The sequence below is a fragment of the Podarcis pityusensis genome (assembly GCF_964106645.2).
Source record: "Podarcis pityusensis genome assembly, chromosome: 5".
Taxonomy (NCBI): domain Eukaryota; kingdom Metazoa; phylum Chordata; class Lepidosauria; order Squamata; family Lacertidae; genus Podarcis; species Podarcis pityusensis.
Genome location: NC_138032.1, coordinates 9,723,927 through 9,743,351, shown reverse-complemented (window position 1 = coordinate 9,743,351; position 19,425 = coordinate 9,723,927). Strand labels below are relative to the sequence as shown.

General features: G+C 46.3%; 2 protein-coding genes across 11 annotated transcripts in view; both read left to right on the top strand.

Moving 5' to 3' along the window:
• The window catches only part of LOC308478489 (uncharacterized protein), a 451,389-nt gene that overhangs the window by 350,094 nt on the left and 81,870 nt on the right, over positions 1 to 19,425 (top strand). Inside the window, exon 7 of one of the 10 annotated variants that reach the window (XR_013987048.1) lies at positions 4,851 to 5,404. The exons of the other annotated variants lie outside the window; for them this stretch is intronic. The gene's annotated coding sequence lies outside the window, so the exon portion shown is untranslated. Of the gene's footprint in view, positions 1 to 4,850; positions 5,405 to 19,425 lie in introns of those variants that run through there. 10 annotated transcript variants of the gene reach the window in all.
• SOX2 (SRY-box transcription factor 2) lies at positions 1,606 to 4,775 on the top strand. Its single transcript, XM_081008283.1, has one exon. The coding sequence runs from the start codon at positions 2,376 to 2,378 to the stop codon at positions 3,348 to 3,350; it is 975 nt and encodes a 324-aa protein (XP_080864409.1). The 5' UTR covers positions 1,606 to 2,375; the 3' UTR covers positions 3,351 to 4,775.

Below are 19,425 nucleotides of genomic sequence, written 5' to 3'. Positions count from 1 at the left end.
GTGGCCCGGGGGGGGGATCTCATCTCACCTCTCTCTCCCCCCACCCACTCCCACTCCCCCGCGGGCCCCGGTCGAAAAGCTTCCCTCCAGCACCTCCTGCGCGCGCGCCCGTGGCTCTCCCTCCTGCCCCGTCCCTTCCCCACTTCCTCTCGTCCCTACGCACCTGCTTCGCGAGGCTGGCAAGGGAGGGGAAGGAGGAAGGCCACGCTTTGTAACCGTGAAGAAGGCTGCGGGGAGCGATTGCGGCGCAAGGAGGGGGATACAGTTTTTAGGAGGGTTTCTGGGCTTTTCACCCAATCTCGCCTTTAGACTTTTGAGGGAGTAGAGGAGTGCGGGGTAAGGGGAGAGAAAGACAGGCAGACAGACAGGCAGCACTCCTTTATTTCGCGTAGAAATGTCTGCGGCAAAGCAGCCACCAGAGGAATATTGGAGAGGATCAGATGTTGAGGGGGGCGGGAGAGGGAGCCCAGCTTGGCGTTGCTTCAGGCGTGGAATTGGGGGAAGGGGCAGAAAGAGGCCAACAAGCCTGGAGGGAACTTGGCGTCGGTCGAGAAAGAAAAACAGCCCTCCAAACCGAAATGCGTTGCCTGTGGAAGTAAATCTCGCGGGTGCCAATGACACGGATGCGCGCAAGGGAACATCGTGTAAATTAAGAGCCACCGAAGGCCAGGCAAATCGCAGTAGCCCTGGGTCGCAGCGATAGCCGAAGAACCCAGCCATACACAAGTTTACTAAGAAATATGTCCCCTTGCCTGCGGTGTGAGGACCTCAAGTGAGCGTGCAGGGAGGTCATCGCAGCCTTGTCCATAAGCAGGACCAGGAGGGGTCTGCTGCTCTTGCCCAGGCTGGGTTCTGCCCATTTGTCTGCTCCTAAGTGCCCCGGGTGCCACCATGGGCCTTATTTTCTAGTAAACTTGGTTGCACAGCCACCAGAAGGATGGCAACCTCAGCGGAGAAGACGTAAGGGGTCAGTTCGGTTGGAGCAGGCGGCGTCTAGGCCTAGCGCAGGGGCCTTATTTTGCAGGAGGGGCTGTCAGCAGTCTTGGGCAGCAAACGAGGTCCTTACAAAAGCAGTGGGGGCTATTTGTGGGCTCCCTGCGCTTCGTGCTGGTTAGGAGCCTGCGCTGGTCGTAGAGGCATTGTTTTGGGGGTGCTGAGCAATTGGGAAAGGAAGCCAAACTAACAGATCCCTCGTCCTGCTAAAATCCTAAGAAGGAGCCTTCAGAAGCAGGGTTGCTGCCTTTCCTTCTCTCCCCACCCTCCATCTGTCACGCAAAAAATGAAAATAAAGAGGGGGGAGTTGCAACCTTCCTCACTCAGTCTCAAGTCAACATCAAGTTGTTGCGGAGTGGGGCTTTTTGTTGTTTTGTTTTTAATGTCGCAAGAATGCTGTTTACACACTTCCTCCTCAAGGCGTGTGTGACCTGTTGCTTGTAAGAGGAGCTCCAAGGGGCCCTTTCAGTGGCTGCCTCGAAGACCCGCCTCCTCCTCCTCCTCCTTCTCTCTCTCTCTCTCTCTCTCTCTCTTCCCGCTTCCCCAAGCCGAGCTGTCCCGGCTGGCGCGCGGGAAGCCCCGCCCCCTTTCATGCAAAACTCCAAGTCGAGGCTTGTGCTCAGTGGAGGAGCCGGCGGGCGCTGATTGGCTGGGGCAAACGCATTTATTCCCTGACAAGCCCCCCATCACATGGATGGTTGTCTATTAACTTGTTCAAAAAAGTATCAGGAGTTGTCAAGGCAGAGAGAGAGAGAGAAAGACAGAGGGAGAGAGTGTGAGAGTGAGTGTTTAGGAGGGGAAAAACACACACACACACACAAAAACAACAACAACAAAAAAGGGGGGAAAGGGACTTTTGCTGGCTCTTTTAGTCTTACAGAGATACAGAAAGAGAGAGAGAGAGAAAAGAAGGAAAGAATCACAAGAAAGAAAGGAGGGGAAACGGACCAGGAAGAAGTTTCTCAATCAAGACTCTCCAAGCCTTCTTTGTTATGCTTCTCCTGCTTGAATAGTCGTCCGTGGGCTGCTTGCAGAGGGAGGAAGATCCCGGTGTTGATCCGATCGGGGGAGGATCTGTTTGGAGGGGGAGCTCTCCCCTCCCTCCCCCCTCCCAGAGAAGACAAGTCCAGGTTGGGACACTCTCGAGCTCCTGTCGGCTGCCTTTCCTCTTCGCTTTTGTCCCACCTACAGCCCCTTCCTTTTATTTTTTTTGGGGGGGGGCGATTGTCGGATTCCTCTCTCCCTCGCCCTCTCTCTATGCGCCGGTGTGCTTTTTACTAGCCGGAGTTCCTCGAAGCTGCGTTGGTTTGTTTGCCCATCACCATTCCGAAACCTCCCGGCCGCCCGTTGCTGCGCCCCCTCGGCCGAAAAAAGCCGTTTGAATGTACAACATGATGGAAACCGAACTGAAGCCTCCCGCCCCCCAGCAGACAGCGGGGGGAGGCGCGGGGGGCAACAGTAATTCCGGGGCCAACAACCAGAAGAACAGCCCGGATCGGGTCAAGAGACCCATGAACGCCTTTATGGTGTGGTCCCGGGGCCAGCGACGGAAGATGGCGCAGGAGAACCCCAAGATGCACAACTCGGAGATCAGCAAGCGCCTCGGGGCCGAGTGGAAACTTCTCTCGGAGGCTGAGAAGAGACCTTTCATCGACGAAGCCAAGCGGCTGCGCGCCTTGCACATGAAGGAACACCCGGATTATAAATACCGACCCCGGAGGAAAACCAAGACGCTGATGAAGAAGGATAAGTACACTTTGCCGGGCGGGTTGCTGGCGCCGGGCTCCAACTCCATGGGCGCGGGGGTCGGCGTGGGGGCCACGCTGGGCGCGGCCGGAGTCAACCAGCGGATGGACAGCTACGCGCACATGAACGGCTGGACCAACGGCGGCTACGGGATGATGCAGGAGCAGCTGGGATACCCGCAGCACCCGGGCCTGAACGCGCACAACGCCGCGGCCGCGGCCGCCGCCGCGCAGATGCAGCCCATGCACCGCTACGACGTGAGCGCCTTGCAGTACAACTCCATGGCGGGCTCTCAGACTTACATGAACGGCTCGCCCACCTACAGCAGCATGTCCTATTCGCAGCAGGGGACCCCGGGGATGAGCCTGGGCTCCATGGGATCCGTGGTCAAGACGGAGTCCAGCTCCAGTCCCCCCGTGGTCACGTCTTCTTCCCATTCCAGGGCTCCGTGCCAAACCGGAGACCTCCGGGACATGATCAGCATGTACCTGCCCGGGCCTGAAGTGGCGGAGCCGGCCGCCCCCAGCAGACTGCACATGTCGCAGCATTACCAGAACGCACCTGTGCCCGGCACGGCCATAAACGGCACGCTCCCGCTCTCCCATATGTAAGACCCACGGGGGGTGGGCGAGACGCGAGGAAGGCGAGGGCGAGAAATCTAGACCGAGCAACAAACTTTTATTAGAAATTCTGAACTTCTGACTTTCCCCCCCTTTCTCCCCTTCCTGTCCTCTTTTTCTGGGGGGGACACTATTTTTGTACAGAGAATAACTGGGTAGGGAGAAACCAATCAGATACAAAAGAAAAAAGAAAAAAATTCCAAACCCATCAAGGAACTTGTATAGATCTTTTTATTTTTGTTTTCTCCCTCCCTCTCCTTTGGAAAGGGATGCGACTCCACCAAACCTGTTCTCCCCCATCCCTCCCACCCCCACCCTCGAAGTTCCTATGGAAATGGTACTTTGCAGAAAAGGTTTTTTAAAGTAAAAAATAAAAAAAGTCTTGACCCATAATCTTTAGAACTAGACTCCAGAAAGCGACGTAGGAAGGTGGGAGGGGGGAAGGGAAGGAGACTGGGAAATGGGGTGGGAAATGTTTTAATATTTGCAAGCAACTTTTGTACAGTATTTATCAAAATAAACATGGCAATCGAAAAGCCCATTGTTTATATTAAAAAGAGGAGGGGGGAAACCTTGAGAATTTGCCAATTATTTTTAAAATACATCAGAGTCTACTTAAGACGCTCTGATAATTGGATAGATGGATTTATAGCAGCTGCACAAAAAAGGAAGCTGAATTTTATTTTAAAACAAAAATCTGGACGTTTTAATTGTTTTAGCAATTGTACAAAAGGCAAAAAAATAAATAGAATAAGTACTTGCATACCATTGAACTGGAACTGTTTTTTTTATATAAAAGGGCAAAAGTTTAGGGTGTACTACATTTTTTACACGTTGTTTAAAAAGCAAAAATTGTCTTGCAGGTTCACACACATTTGTTAATTTAAATAGCTTTTTTGTTTTCAAACTTTCTCCTGTTCAGCTAAAACGACAGCAAAACAATCTGAAATTCTTGTGTTTGAAATATTTTCTTATGGTTTGTAATATTTCTGTAAATTTATTGTGACGCTATTTTAAGTTCTTTTAATTTTTGTCCCTCCTCATTTCCCGTAGTTGTACTCGGCTGTGTATTATCTGAAATCAGTCCGCCGGCAGTCCATGTGTATGTGGGTGTGCATATATGTATATTATATATATAGACACACACATATACATACATACATCTATATATACACATGTATATATACATATACATGGATATGTATATATACACAGACATATATATATTTGAACTAATACCATCCTTATAAACAGGTACATATTTGAGTTAAGTTTTTACTCCATTATGCACAGTTTGAGATAAATAAATTTTTGAAATATGGACACTGAAATAACACTTGAGTCTTCGATTTATTTTCAGAAAGCAGGATGAATTTTATGTTATTTTTTTAATTCCGTGCTGCTCAAGGACCAGTTATAAACTGGTGTGGTAAATAATATTGTAGAATAAAACTCTAGGAATGAGGAAATCTTTTCCTGCTTTGTTTTCAGAAGGTAATTTCAATGCCAATTAGTTTCTACTTAAAATAATGCGAGGCCTGAAATTGGATGTGGCCCAGATAACTATATGAAATGAGTAATCCTTCGACAATGGAAAACGCAGCCGACTGTAAGTGACACTTTTCTTCTGCTATAATAAATGAGAAAAGTAACATGGCATAGAAAGTCGGTTGGGTGATTTTCGCTGCTGGAAGAAACGACCACTTGTTGCCACCTGAAAGCTGACCAAAGCCCCCGGAGTTCAGATGAGGCTGGACTGTTAACGCGAGGAGAACCAGCAGAAGTAGGAAGCGAGCGAGGTGCGTGGCTCTCTTAACTTCTCTCGTAAGCAGGGCGATCTCCGCTTGAAGCGCTGTGCTTTGGGAGAAAATGGACTTGAAGTGAGGCTTGGCTGGCTGGGGTGTGTGTGTGTGCTGGTGTGTGCTTTCTACAGTCCTCCGTGTGTGTTTTGGGGAAATTGCAAAGTCGCGGTTTCAAGACAATTGCACCACAACAACGCAAAAACGGGCAGCTCTCTGCGCCTTTCCAAACTTTCCCTGGTTTGTTTTTTTCATTGCAGACGAGGGAGTTTGGGGTCTCTGAGGAGGTGGGGAAAGAGAAAGCCAGGGCGAGGGGGTGGGGTGGGGTGGATTTAAATGTAAGCCATCAATACTGAGAATAATAATCTATTCAATTTTGTAATGCCATAGGCTTTCACAAAAGCTCTCTCTTCCTAGTTCATAATTCACCAGCGAGGTGAAGCAGCCAGTTTCAGGAAAAAGCTGCGAAACTCAAGCCCTCTCCCGCCCCTCCAAAACGCACATTAAAGAAGACAACTTCGTCTGGCAGAGAGGTATATCTTGTTTAACTTTATACTGTTATTTTCATTGTACCCTTAAATATACTTTTTTTAAAAGTAAGAAAAAGTATGTCGAGTCTTAGCTTGTAAAGATATCTGCTTTCCCACATCTCTCCGTTTGTAATGCACCTGTTTGTTGGGCAAATTCTACTGAAATCAATGGGACTTTATTTGCAACCCTAAAATACTTATGCGGAAGTAAAGCCCGATGAAAATCAATAGGACTTATTTTCAAGTATAGGTATTTAGGACTGGGCTGCGATTCTTGCAGACAAATGCCTGAGGATCGTGAAAGTGAGAGTTTTGTGAATCGTGGTTTGCATTTTAAACAGGCTTATAGAGAAGTATGCTCTGTGGGAATCAATGGAAAAACTAATGCCAAATCTGGGGTGAAAATGGAATAAATCCGGGCCTGTACGGTAGAACCCTCGCCACAGAAGCTTAAGACATTGGCGCAGATTAGATTTCTCTCTGGAAATCCCTCAGGCACTATAGAGCCATTTCCCTCCTACATACAGCAAATTTCAGAAAGTATACATTTCACCACCCGAACCAAAAATGAATACTGTTGTTTAGGATTTCTGAAAGCCATTTCATAGTAGAACGTTTTGGGGGAAATCGTACATTTATTTATTTTTTAAAGCTGAAGAAGCAAGTGTTTAATTATTCCTCAGCAAACTATTATTTCTCAGTGAATGGCAATTGTTAGCTGTTTCAATTTATTCATTTATTTTAGAGATTCTTCCTTAGCTGCTAGCTTAGGCCGCTTACTGGCATCTCAGCTGAAATCCATTTGTTTGGGAAAGTGGCACCGTGTGCTTGGACGGCTTCCTAACAGACCCTAAACATACTTACTGGGAGGGAATTTCCAGTAAATCTGTTCCAAATCGGGCTCCAAGGCAAGAATTAGGACACAGCTTGCTGGAAAGTCAGTCCCACGACTGTACATCCTTGCAATGCGTTCTTAGGGACCCGTTCACTCGGAATCAAGTGCCATTGATGTGAGTGAGGTTCTTCCCCGTAAAAGTGCTTAAATGCGGGTTCTTAGGAGCAAGGTGTTTAATTACAAAAGTCCGGGGCATTTCATTGAATTCTTGAAACCCTCTCCACCAGCCCTTTGTGTGACTCCACAATTTGCAAACTACAATCGGTGGGTTTGATTGCAGGCCTTGCTTTCTAGAAGGCCGCTCTACAAAGAGTCCCACACGCAGGATTTCAGCCCCCTTTGGGCTACTGGGCGCTCAGGAGCGATCTGCTCGCTTTCCAGAAAGGAATAGGACAGAAGGGTTAAATTAGTATTTGGAATTCTAAGTCCTTCGCCCCGATTTCCTCCCCACGTTTATGAATGTAAAACGGTCTGGAAGGATTTGCTTGCGAGGGTAAACGCGACCAGGAGGGATTCTTCACGTGCCGTGGTAAAAAGCTTTCCTCCCCTTTCGCTCACATTTCAAATGGTTGAATGTACACTTTTCACGATAATTCTCTCATCCCGTACTACCGATTTCGACACTGTTATTGTTGTTGTTAATTTTAGTTGATTACCTGGAAGGGAGAGCTTGGTCTGAATCCGTCGTCAAAGAAACTGAGCGACGTGGCGGGATTGTTACGTGAACGCTTGCAAATACATCCAGGGCCGCAGATAATCATTTGCTTTTAAACAAAATTTGCTTAATGAATTCTGCCACTTTCCCCCTCCATTCCAAACTGTGAGGTGACCAAAACTTATTATTATTATGAAAATTATAATGAGCTTTTGTATGCGATTAAGAAAACGCATTTGAAATCCGCTCTCTTGCCGTGATTGAGGCCGTGAGATAGGCACAGTTAAATGAACTGAGCAGAAACGTTATTCATGCAAATCTAGAAAGGGCTCCCCCCCCCTTATTCAGCCGCTTTAACAAATAGGAGGCAGCATTTTCGATTTCCCTCCTATCTCTGAAATATAGGAATAACAGTTGTTTAACGCCCTTGTTTTGCTCCTTCAGTGTGTAGAAATGTATTTACCCCAGATCCCGTTTAAGTGGGTCTCATGGTCCTTTTTAAGGGCTGGTCTCTCCACCTATATTTCTTCTCCTTTCAAAAATAGGCACGTTGCTTGGATGTCGGGTGGCAGAGATGGAGTGTCACATTTCCTTAAGCTTAGCCCCAGCAAATAGACCATGGATAAAGATTAGGAGATCCCCTGTGATTTTTTTTTTTGGGGGGGAAGGATTATTATTATTATTATTGGTAGCATTTTAAGGACGGGGTGTTAAAATATTTTGCTGACCTGGAGAGGTAGATTAACAGGGTTTCTTGGCAAGCCGGAGAGGCTGGTATTACAGGCTGTCCCAAGGGGAAATGGCTCGAATTAACCACTAAATGAATATTTGACAAGGGCTCGTTTGGGGGGTATTATTACTACAAACGGGTCCCTATTGGACTTTGCAAGGGTCAAAGAGCAATGGTTCAATTAATTATTTAGACTGCTAGTAGATTTGGTTGTAATAGCTGTACTTATTCCTCCAAGCGACAAATTCTTGCGGTAGAGCAATCTCTGGAGGATCTCTCTCCACCCCACCCCCTCCCAAGCTTCTCCATCCAGCACTGAACACAAACCCAGAAGCAAGCAAGGCTGGCCTCCAAGACTCAAGGGGGGTTGGGGAATGACTGCCTGAATCTGGACGGCAAACAGATTTCGGCTTTTAAGGTACTTCGGGCTTCTCTCTTCCCACAAGGGCCGTGCAATGGAGCATAGAGCCGGGAGGTGGTTTGATTTTTTAGGTCTGTGGGATAGGCTGCGGTAGCTCATCGCAGGCATTTGCTTATTTTAAATACAGATGTGAAAATACAGATATATCTATATAAATCCTACAGCTATTCTGGGCATAAAAGCCAGAACTGGCAATTGTATAGAGAGCATTTTTATTGGGTATCTGCATTAGGTAGGTGGATATTCAAAGTACCAAGAAAAAAAGTTCCATTCAAGGAAATAAGGACTGGTTTTGTGTTGAGGACGATTCCAGTGTGCATAAAGTATCCCATAAAAGACATTATGAAGCGAGACTCAGTTTAAGGTATCTGTATTGCACTTTAGAGTATACTTGTGTGATATGTACACACATAATATACTATGACAGAAAGATTGGATGTATTTTAATTCATTCTTGATTAATCAGTAGTGATTAGGTATGTGGCCTTACTCCTATTGAATTCAGTTTGACTCACATGCATGGAATCAAGTTTTGATATTGTCTTCAAGTACTAAAATAATCAGAGCTGAGGTCCTCAACACACAGCCCAATCCTATGTAGATTTACTGAGGAGTCCTGCTGAATTCAGTTACACTTACTCCCAAGAAAATGGAGCCATGATTGCGGCCCTACTAGTAAGTCAATTCTGTTTAAGGCAGTTGGACTTCCGGCTAAGTAAATACGTTAAGAGCAAAGACCAAACCTTATAGTTCCCGAGATGTAAGTAAACAAAACAAAACTTAGTCAAAGCATCCTTCCTTGTGGGGAAGACGCAGATTGCAATGACTCCCTAAACTCTGGGGAAGAGTAATTAGCAAACCACCTTTAAATAACTAACCCCTTCCATTTTTCACAGTTTTTCACCTTTGGCTCTTTGCTTTGCGACAGATAGGAAGTTTTGGTTAATTTCTGCGGGGAAGGAATTTGTCATAGTAGTTGTTGTGGTGGTAGCTGCTTACAAAAAAAAAAGCGAGGGAGCGCAATATTGAGGGTGAGATTAGGTGACAATATATGTTGCATGAATAAGAAAGAGATAAGCTGCAAAGGATAGGAGGGTGTGTGTGTGTGTGTGTGTGAGTGAGTGAGAGAGAGAGAGAGAGCAGTAATTATATGCCCAATTCATTCAGCTTTTCAGGACTTTTGTTATGGGAGTTCCACTGACGGCCTTGGAGCTGCCAGTTTCCTCACATGGGAAAAGAACTGATCAAACGCCTCAGGGAGACAAGGAATAACGTTTAAGTGCATAGTGATGGGGTCCTCATTTTAGCCCACTGGACGAAAAAAATTAAGCAGATCCTTTGTGCGTTTTGGGTTTACTTTTCAGTTGCTGGTAGTTTTAAGCTAATAGTTCCGAGATTGAAGTTTGATTGTGCCAGCAAGTTAGTAATATTAGTTTTATACCCACACATATAAACTAACTCCCCTCGCCCCATTTCCCACAAACTCAGCCGTAGACAACGTGATGCTCGTTTTTTAAACTTCTGGGGAAACTAGTTCCATTTGCAAAGAGTTAAAAGACCAGGTGCGATCTTACGTTGTCTTCTTCTTTACATATCGTTTTGATGTTGCTTTCCTCGTTTTTTCCCCTTAAGTAAATGCTAGAGAGCGTGTATTCTCTGAAGGTCAAATTAGCATCGAGGGGAAAGTAGCCCCTTTCCATTAGGAATGTAATTCAAGTTGTCACCTTGGCAGCTGAGGAACAACCCCGGTCAATTTCCCTCTCGTACATTTCACTTGTGTCCCTGGTGTTCTGAAGGTGACAAGCTGACGCGGTTAATTGTTTTACATGCAGGTAAACTATACATTGTGGTGAAACTGGCGTGCGGTAGAAGTGTGTGTGTGTATTACATATTATATATATTTATAATTTCAACCCCGAAACTGTACTACTGGTATTTATCATATGGGCATGCCGCATCGACTGTATCAAGTCTTTGTGGGGAAGAAAACTGTAGAGAGAAATTTACAGTTTCCACACCTGGGTTAAAACCCTTTTTAAAATGAATGAATGAATGAATGAGAGATTTAGTTAAAGTACTCAAATGAGAAGTATGTTTGAATAATAACTTCAGTGTTTGTGAGAAGCAATAGAGATTATGGGAATACCTAGCCGCTAGTTAACTCATGCTGCAGAACCTGCTATCCCGATCTCTAATGTATTCCGTGTTCAGCTATTAAGTTTTCGCTGTTACATCCCTTAGTTTGCGTTACTTTATTTGAAAAGGTGACGGGTTAAACGATGAAAAGCCTCTCCAACCAGCCTCTTTCCCCGATAATTCTCACTTATTTTCCCTTGTTAAAAATATAGATTACTTGAAACAATTAGTTTCCAGAGCCCTATATTTGCGCCACTCTTCAGAATTTGTGGCTTTCACATTTCTGTTATAGTTTGTAGGCAAAACACCTCACCTGCGAACAGGACCTTAGTTATCGGCTTTTAGGTACGTAAGAGGGAAGTACATTTCAAATGTCTGCGATGGTCGTTTGTAGGGAAAGGGCTGAGTTTGCGCGTTCTTGAGATTTGGAGTGGGGTGGCGTGTTTCAAATTTAGAAACTGCTCTTGTAACCGGGCCAAAAAAGAATAGTTGTGTTGCACTGGCTTGTGAACACCTGCCTGTCTCCTGTGTATTTCAGTGTTGTGTTTATCGTATACTTATAAGCTGTTTGTGAATGCACTGCAGACCCATTTAAATTAGTAGGAATTTTGTCACTGGCGTCAAATGGGATGTGAAGATGGCCTGTCTGCTGATACGATCCACACATCCCATTACTTGGAATGGATTTAGATTCTTTCCTCTCCCTACATCTGTACTTACACTTACATAGTACAGCTATGATAATAACGCAACATCTAGGTTTAGGTATCTGTCTGTATGTGTATATATATATATATATCATCACAGACAGAAATAATTGCACGTGTCCCAGTTGTAAACCACTTGTGTAAAGAAGGATTGTCGACACAGTCCTAAACACTTTTAGGGCTATGCTCCAAACCAGGCCTGTGACAAAATATCATTCATTTCAATGGGACTTGCTTCTGAATAAACTTGCATGTGACTGCGATCAGGAGGGTTGGGGCAGTATTGTATGTTTTCAGGAAGGGACAGCCCATCAGCTCAAACCCTAGAGCTTCAGTTAAGTCGTTGGGTTGTGGATCCAGGTTGCAATCCAGACCCATCAGAGTCTTTCTGTTGTTTTTAGTGAGGCCTATACGATATCTCCTGGGTTCGGTATGTGCGCTGAACAGACGCACCAACGTCACAACTCTTTGGCAAATAGAAAACATTTCGCACTGGAGAAGTCCCATTGACCTTAGTAACATTCCACGCCTAGAGTGGCAAAAGCAGGAATGCACGCCATAGTTTCCTAGCCTGCAGGTTCGCGCGGTTTCCTGGGCGCTTTTTCGTTCCCCTTTGTAGCACATGTCTTCGCAGGTCTTCTTTTAGAAGTGTTGATGTGAGCGTCATGAAACTAGGAAGGATTTTTTGGGACGCTTGTCGCGGATGTCACCAGCCAAGGCGGGTTCGAGTCCAGTTCAGGACAGAGGCTATCACCGCTGCAGGCTGCCGACTGAGCAAAGCCTTGAGTTTACGGAGAACACCCCGGGGCTGCTGCTAAGAGGGCCCTGCGAACCTGCCATTCTCATTCCCTCAGTACAAAATTATATCTCTGTGTTCTAATCCTTCTGCTGTCGGAACATGATTTGAGGGAATCCCTGGCGGACAGAGAAGGGCCTATCTCCCCCCCTCCCCCTTGAGATGCCCCTTCCTAAAGCGGGGCAGAGTTTGGCTCTGCATTATCGTCTCTTGGGTCTTTCGTTTCCTTGCCAGCTGTTCAGCCAGGATCCGTCGCCCAGTTAAGCTGAGCTGTTATGCGATGGAGGTTCCCTGGGAAGCGTTGCGACTGCTCCTGAAATGTGCTTAGGAGAGATCTCCGAATTCCAAGAGACCTGCAGCTTAACTGGGGCAATGGATCAGCCCATGAAGATCCTCTCTCCAGTTGCCCCCACCCTTATTATTCCCAACAGCACCTGATCAGACGGGGCATCTCAATCCTGAGCGTGCTTACCCAGAGGTAAATCCCACTGACCGGAATAGGACTTACTCCAAATAAATTTGTCTGAAATTAATGGGCGTTCCTTTGAGAGTGGAAGAACAGGGCGAGATATATATATACACATACGTGTGTGTGAAAAGTAAGTTTTATATAACAACACATGAGGAGAAGTGACCGAGCGGCAGAGCCAGCTTCCTTCCGATGGGACTGGGGAAGAGGACGGAGGTGCTGAGATTTCCCCTGTCGCCAGGGAACATCTTGACATCAGCGCAATACAGCACCTATCCTGTGCTGCATCCCATTTAAGCATCTTCGGGCTGCGATCCTGCAAGGGCTCCACTCCAGAGCTGGGGAAAGACCTCTCCCAGTGAGGCAGGGTTGTCCTCCCCACTTCCCTAGCTCAGGACATCTCCCCGGCTGTAGGATGTGTCGCAGATAGCCTGTATGTACGTAAATAGTACGGATTGCTACTCAGTACCCCATCCGTATTTCAAAAGGAGCAATATAGCAACCCATGGCTTTCCTTCTCCAAAATCGCACTTCTTTTCTGAGAGGAGGGGACGGGCGTGATTGCTCCCCCTGAGCAATTCCTCCCTCTCGCCGACCTAGAAGACATTCTGCAAAGGGATTCTTTGCACCCTTAACCCGCCCAGTCCCTTCTCCACGAGAAGGCTTAAGCTCTTACAAATGGCAAAAACTTGCGGGCAGCGGCGAAATAATTAATGTATTAAAACAAGCGGTGAATTCCTCAGGAGGGGCCTTATCACCCTCAGCCACACTGACTTTATCCCCTCCTCATATGCTAATACCCCCGTGACGTCACCGCCGCTCCATTGAATGTTTTGAAATTATTAGGGTTTTTCTTTTTTGCCAGGCGATCCGCAATCTTCGACTCCCCACTAAGAGCAGCTGACAGTTAAACATACACAATACACTTACATACAAAGCCCGTATTTTATACAGTATACAATTCTCTCGCACAAGCAATGATTATTTGGGAGTTGTTGGAGATGTTCATGGAAATCTCCATTCTGGAGATGTTGGAGATGGGTTTTCTCACACCTCATCTCCATCTTCCTCAGTGCAGTGAGCAAGTATTTAAGTCAAAAACAGTTCCGTTAAATATTTCTAAACGATAGTGCGGTTTCTGTATATACCATGTATAGGAAACTGAAATGTCTCTCACACACACACACCTTTCCTGGTGACCCTGAGATACAGGCTCGCTTTCCATTTCAAATCAGCTTGGGCTACGCTCCACAAAACCATTTGTCTCCATAAGTCCCGTTAACTTTCATGATCTGCTCTGGAGAGGAGGGGGAATTAATTCTGGGAGACGTGTGCTCTGAGATATTTTGAAACGAAATGGGGAGGGAGGGAGAGAGTTTCTTTAGAATGCCATTCTGTTGTGCGAGTTTTAAATGAACAAATCTGCGTAACGGGGTCTTTTGAACGTGCAGGGCAGAATCTGGTTTCAATTTTCGACTCCGAAAACTGTTCAGTGGAACCCACTAGGTCCGATCATTGCATACAATGCGAGTTTAGCTTCCAGTCCTAATGGGGCTCTAAAAGTGATCTTGAAAAGAGGTTTTGTCAGCCTAATCCACAAGCTACTTCAGCCGGAGTACTTGTATCAAAGCTCAGCTACCCGATTATTGCTAAATTTGATAGGAAGTTTCATAGATTTCAGTGGCTTTGACTTCCGGTGTAGGGTCGGGCAGGCTCTGGGCCTCTTCACTGGTTTAAGATTTCACTTTTCATTCCCTGGTGAAATACCGCCCCCCTATTTTTTTTTTTAGTATGTGTGGAGGGGTGTGTTTTCTCACGACACTAGACCTTAGTATTTGGAAGCAGAACCTATGATGATACCATTCTGGACTCTGAGCAACCGGCTCAGGAAGAACTCTTGCCAGAATTGTACTGATATTTTTAATATTTGTTGTAAGCCGCGTAGAGGTTTTATTACAACCGAGTTATAAATATATACATTCTGTTAAGTAAATAAAATAAAACCCGCTTACTACCAGTTAACATGTGTTGAATCTCGCCTGGATTCTTGGGTGCCCAGTCCAAGCCGCATCCCAACTCAACTTGAGGGGAGAGATTTAACCTCTACTCCTAATCCTGGGCACAAACCGGGCCTCATTCTCACGTACATGTATCCAGGGCTGATTTGTGAGATAAACCTAGCCCTACTGACTTGTGGGTTTCTTTAAGTGGGGGTTGCACATTCTCTTTTTCCTCGGCGGAAGACAAACCCCTCCCTGTCTTTCAAGTCACTGGGACTTCCTTGCAAGAGAACCAGGTTACTGGACTTCTCGTTTCTCCACTCCACACTGGGGGTGGTGGTGGTGGTTATAATTTATTTCTGGACCACGGAACATTAATGAAGTGTTACCCCTCCTAACAAAACCTAACTCATTTCCCTGCTGCCTTTAAGGAGAGACGAGTTGTTAACGGAAGCTAGTTCACTTCTTCATGCAATCGCCAAAGGAGCGCCACCACCACCATACATACAACTTTATTGTACGATTTTTGGGAGGGCGGGGAGAGAGGGAGGGGGGGAAGAGGACTGTCACTCACCGGCAAGGCTCATTTGGTGAGTGTGTGTGCGTGTGTTGCTTGGTTTGAAAAGCAGGAAGAAATGTAATGAATTGAGTGCTGTCAAAGATGTCTTCTGCGCTGATGTGGTGAATGGCTGCAGTTCCCTCAGCCAGTGCAGGTGCAGTAATGCTAGGGTGGAAAGCGTGAGGGGGGGGGGGGAGAAAGAGAAGGTTCTGTTCAGTGGAAGAGGCACATTCCCTACAATAGACCACACACTGTCAGCCGGCAGGGCATCAGCTAACACGTTCAGGCTCTCACCCCCTTTAACCCCCTCCCCTTCTCCTCTCCACAGTTCTCAGTTCAGAAAGTGTCTATGCGGTGACGCTAGCTGGAGTTATTCATTTAATGAACATTTGGGCCTTCCCCCCCTCCTCCCACCAACACAAAATCTGATGCCTTTTCTCCGTAGGTAGGCACTTAAAAATAAGTAAATCGCAGCCTTTAAAAGTATCTCCAGTTTATGAAACTAGACGCCTCAGGAGTACGCGAGCCTACAAAGATTACATAAAACTCTGTTAATAAAAACTTCCTTCAGTATTGCAAAAAGGGTGTGTGTGTGTTATAGCCATTTATATCAAGCTTTCAGAACAACAGGCCAAGTAAAGATCAGGACTAGACGAATCTTTCTTTGTGTGTTTTCTTTATTTCAGTGGTTCAGAGTGCTTAGGATGGCAACCTGCCCTATCGAAATCTTTTGGCGCTAATTAAGGCAGGGCTCACTTAGGCCCAGTTACGTGGATTGAAGTCGGTCTACAATCACGGGCCGTTACCAGCATTTTGATTTAGTTGTTTAAACTGTCAGCTGAATGGAAATATTCCAACTTCGGTTGTAGACACGCACACATACACGCACGGATTCTACCGTTAGAGGCGCCCATTCCCCCTTTTCAGTCCCATCAGCTCCAGTAGGCGGAAGTCTGTAGACCCCGCCCCGTGTATACAAATGAACGTTTAAATTTGCTTGAAATTCCATGGATTTCGCTGTGGTCTCAATCATAAAACACATTTTATTGATACCTTTAATTAACTAATTTCAATAGGACTTCCGCCTTGGTCAGTCTGCACATCTATACCTGAATATAAGCGCTGTCTAACAAAGTGTGAGTTACAGCCTGATGCTGTGCATGCTTACTCGAAAGTAAGTCACACTCAGGCTTGCAATCCTAACCCCATCTACATGGGAGTAAACCCCATTAAATTCAACAGGACTTAGGTCTGAACAAGCATGTTTAGGCTTGGGCTGCTAAATTACTCTTGAATATTTGTGTTAAAGCCTGCAGTCATATGTCTACTTTTTTGAAATAGGAAACTCTGTCTCCTACTACAGTGGGGTTCATTTCCCTGTAAGGATCAGGCTGGGTTGTCTCTCAGCCTTCGCCGGCTGAGAACCCAAAGGCTAGTGCACATATGCTTATATACTGCTTGGAGACTATTGTAGCTAAGCGGTATATAAATTGTTTCAATAATAGAACAAGTTCCTGCTATGAAACATGCTTTCACTTAAGCTGTTAAGCACACTGAGATAAAAGTCATCCCCGCTGATTTCAGTAAGATTTAGATCGACTTGCATACATTTAGGGTTGCTGTATCAACAGCTTCATTCCTCAATCTCTCGGCTATTTAGTAACTCCCACCTGTCTACTTTGGCTTACGTGATCTGAGACTTGCACAGGCAGTTGTGAGTTGAACCGCAAGAAGAGTATCTTAACTTGTTTGTTGGTTGGTCTCTGGCATCTGAGATCCCCTTACCGTGTCAGCCTTACAAGGGAAGCAAATTTCATTCATTTCAGCCTGATGTCCCCATGTTTAGCAGGCCATCCTATCTATATACAGAGTCGGGACTTAGCTAACCTTTTAAGGCGCGCGGACTTCCATGAATGAAGGATTCCTGCATCACTTTGGCTGGATCTGTGTATGGATCCGCTAGTAAACTTGGACCAGTTCCTTCGCGACTCAATTAATCCCAGGAACCTGAAGCCTTATATGCGGGGGGGCAAAACGCGTTGTATTCCAGTATAATCGAGTTGTTGCTTGGCTGGGCTACAGTTGAGCAGCGTGTCATAATTTCGGGATGGGGAGGGGGAGAGAATGAAGGTACAGCTTGAAAAGTTTGCATTCTGTGCATGTGTTGATGGCTTATTTGGACACGATCAGGGTATTAAGAAGCAACAAGGCAAAGGACGGGCCCCGTCCACCCCCCTCCCCACCCCACCCTCGCGTCTCTCTTCTTCTATTCTTCCTATTGCGGGAGGGGCAAGTTACTGAGAAGGTATTTTCCCAGCTTCACAAGGGCAGCCTACCAGGCTGTTACTGCTTGGTTTCTGCGCGAAGCAGATTAGACCCTTTTGGATGGGCTTGGTGATGCATTGCGCCGAGGAAATGGCTCAGTGTTTGCTTATGAAAAACCATGTAACCGGAAAAGGGGCTTTGGGGGGGTGGAGAATTATGGTAACAAATAGCATCAACTTCTGGAGCGGTTGGCAAAGCAGTTCTCTTCTGCTGACTCTTCCTGTTCAGAGGACGGAGAGGCTGGGTCTCGGAGCGTCTCCATGTCAACAGAGAGAACCCGGGTACCAGAGACAATCAACCGGGCCAGAAAGATGCAACAGCCCCCTCCTTCCCCTCCCTCCTCCGGTTTCAATGCCCTTTCCAGCATTGTGTTTCTAGGGGAGACATACAGAAAAAGCCCCGAGGAAGCGTTGTGCGCATGTTCACGTGGTTCTTTCCCTTTTCCAAAAGCACAAAATATTAGATAGTGTTCTGCTCAGCTTCAACGAGACCCGTTCGAAGTGCAACAGCCCACAAGTGGGTGCATTATAAATTGCCACCTGACGCCACTTCTCGAGAGTGGCCTCATTGACCTCAAGGATGCTGCCTCCTCGCAAGTGACTGAGGATCGAGGCCATAACCCGACCAATTTCTTCTTGTCTTTATCCATATAAACTTGCTGGGTCTATTCAGCACACAAGCCAGCCGGGCCAAGATCTTGTGGAAAGATGGGGGCGGGCGAAGCTGACCGGCATGTAGAGACTGATCACTAACCACACTATCGATAAATCGCTAATTTGGAGTGTTCAGCTTTTAAAATGAAGGATTTCGGCAGGGGCACGTTGTAGTGGAAGGGGTTAATAGTTCCAATGATAAGCTTCCGCCTAAATGGCTTAACTGAGCTGCGGATCGACTTCAACTAAACCGAATCCTTCACAGTTTAGAGGAAATCATTTAGAGACTTATAAAAGGGTTTTGACGCAAAGACTTCGGCTTTACTAATTGTGGATCGAGACAGTAGAGTTAATTACTTCAGTCAGCTCAAGGATTTCGGCTTAACTGAGTCATGGATCGGATTCTAAAAGCAGTCGATGGAAATAGGACACTTTGCAGGCACACCTTAAAAATATACCCACGGGAGAAAGTCGCATTGACTTCCACGCATGAGACTTCCATGCATATTTTACCTCCTAAAATATGCCTTTAGGATGGGAGCCTGCCCTCAGCGTGGAGAACCTGCGCCATCTCTTAGACTAGCATCCCCAAACTCGGTCCTCCAGATGTTTTGGGACTGCAGTTCCCATCATCCCTGACCACTGGTCCTGTTAGCTAGGGATGATGGGAGTAGTAGTCTCAAAACATCTGGAGGGCCGAGTTTGGGGGTGCCCGCCTTAGACGAAATGCAGCTCCTCACTGGCTGCCTGTGACTTCCCCCTCTCCCCCCCCCCCCCGCTACTTGATAGTCTTTGTGCCCCATTGATGTACACACCCATAATTAATCCTTCTTATTAATGCCTGCTTGCGGTACCCACGAGGCTGCTGCAGCCTATTTAGATTGCCTTGGTTGGTTGCACAAATTTAAGTGGGAAACGAGTTATAAACCTAATAACTGCTTTAAAGCAAAAAAAAAGAAAAATTATTTGATTATGGCGGAGAACACTAAGGCGAGGGTTTAGGTTTGGGTTGGGCTTTCTCTCTCACGCAGATTTAAGTCGAGGGTTGCATGTGGGGCTTGCAAACTATATGTGCGCGCGCGTGTATGCGTGCATAACACACACACACACACTATATACCACAGCTGCAAAAGTCATAGCAATGAAGGAGCCCTGTTTCGCCCGCTCTCCCCTCCCCCTCTTTAGAGGATTAATTAATTCCTAAAACATTTCCAAACGGGAACTCGGGAATCAGATTTGGGTGGGCTCAGAATTAATTGAAAACAATCGTTGCTGGAGAGCTTCCTGTATTCGCACGCGCGGTTATACCCTCTTCCCACCCCCCATTTTAATTTTAATTTTCTTCCTTCTGTGTTTTGTTTGTTATCTTTTTAGCAGGAAGCTTCAATTCA

What these genes read in the sequence shown, in the direction of transcription:
- SOX2 (XM_081008283.1), top strand. Translation starts at nt 2,376, where the DNA reads ATGTACAACATGATGGAAACCGAACTGAAGCCTCCCGCCCCCCAGCAG.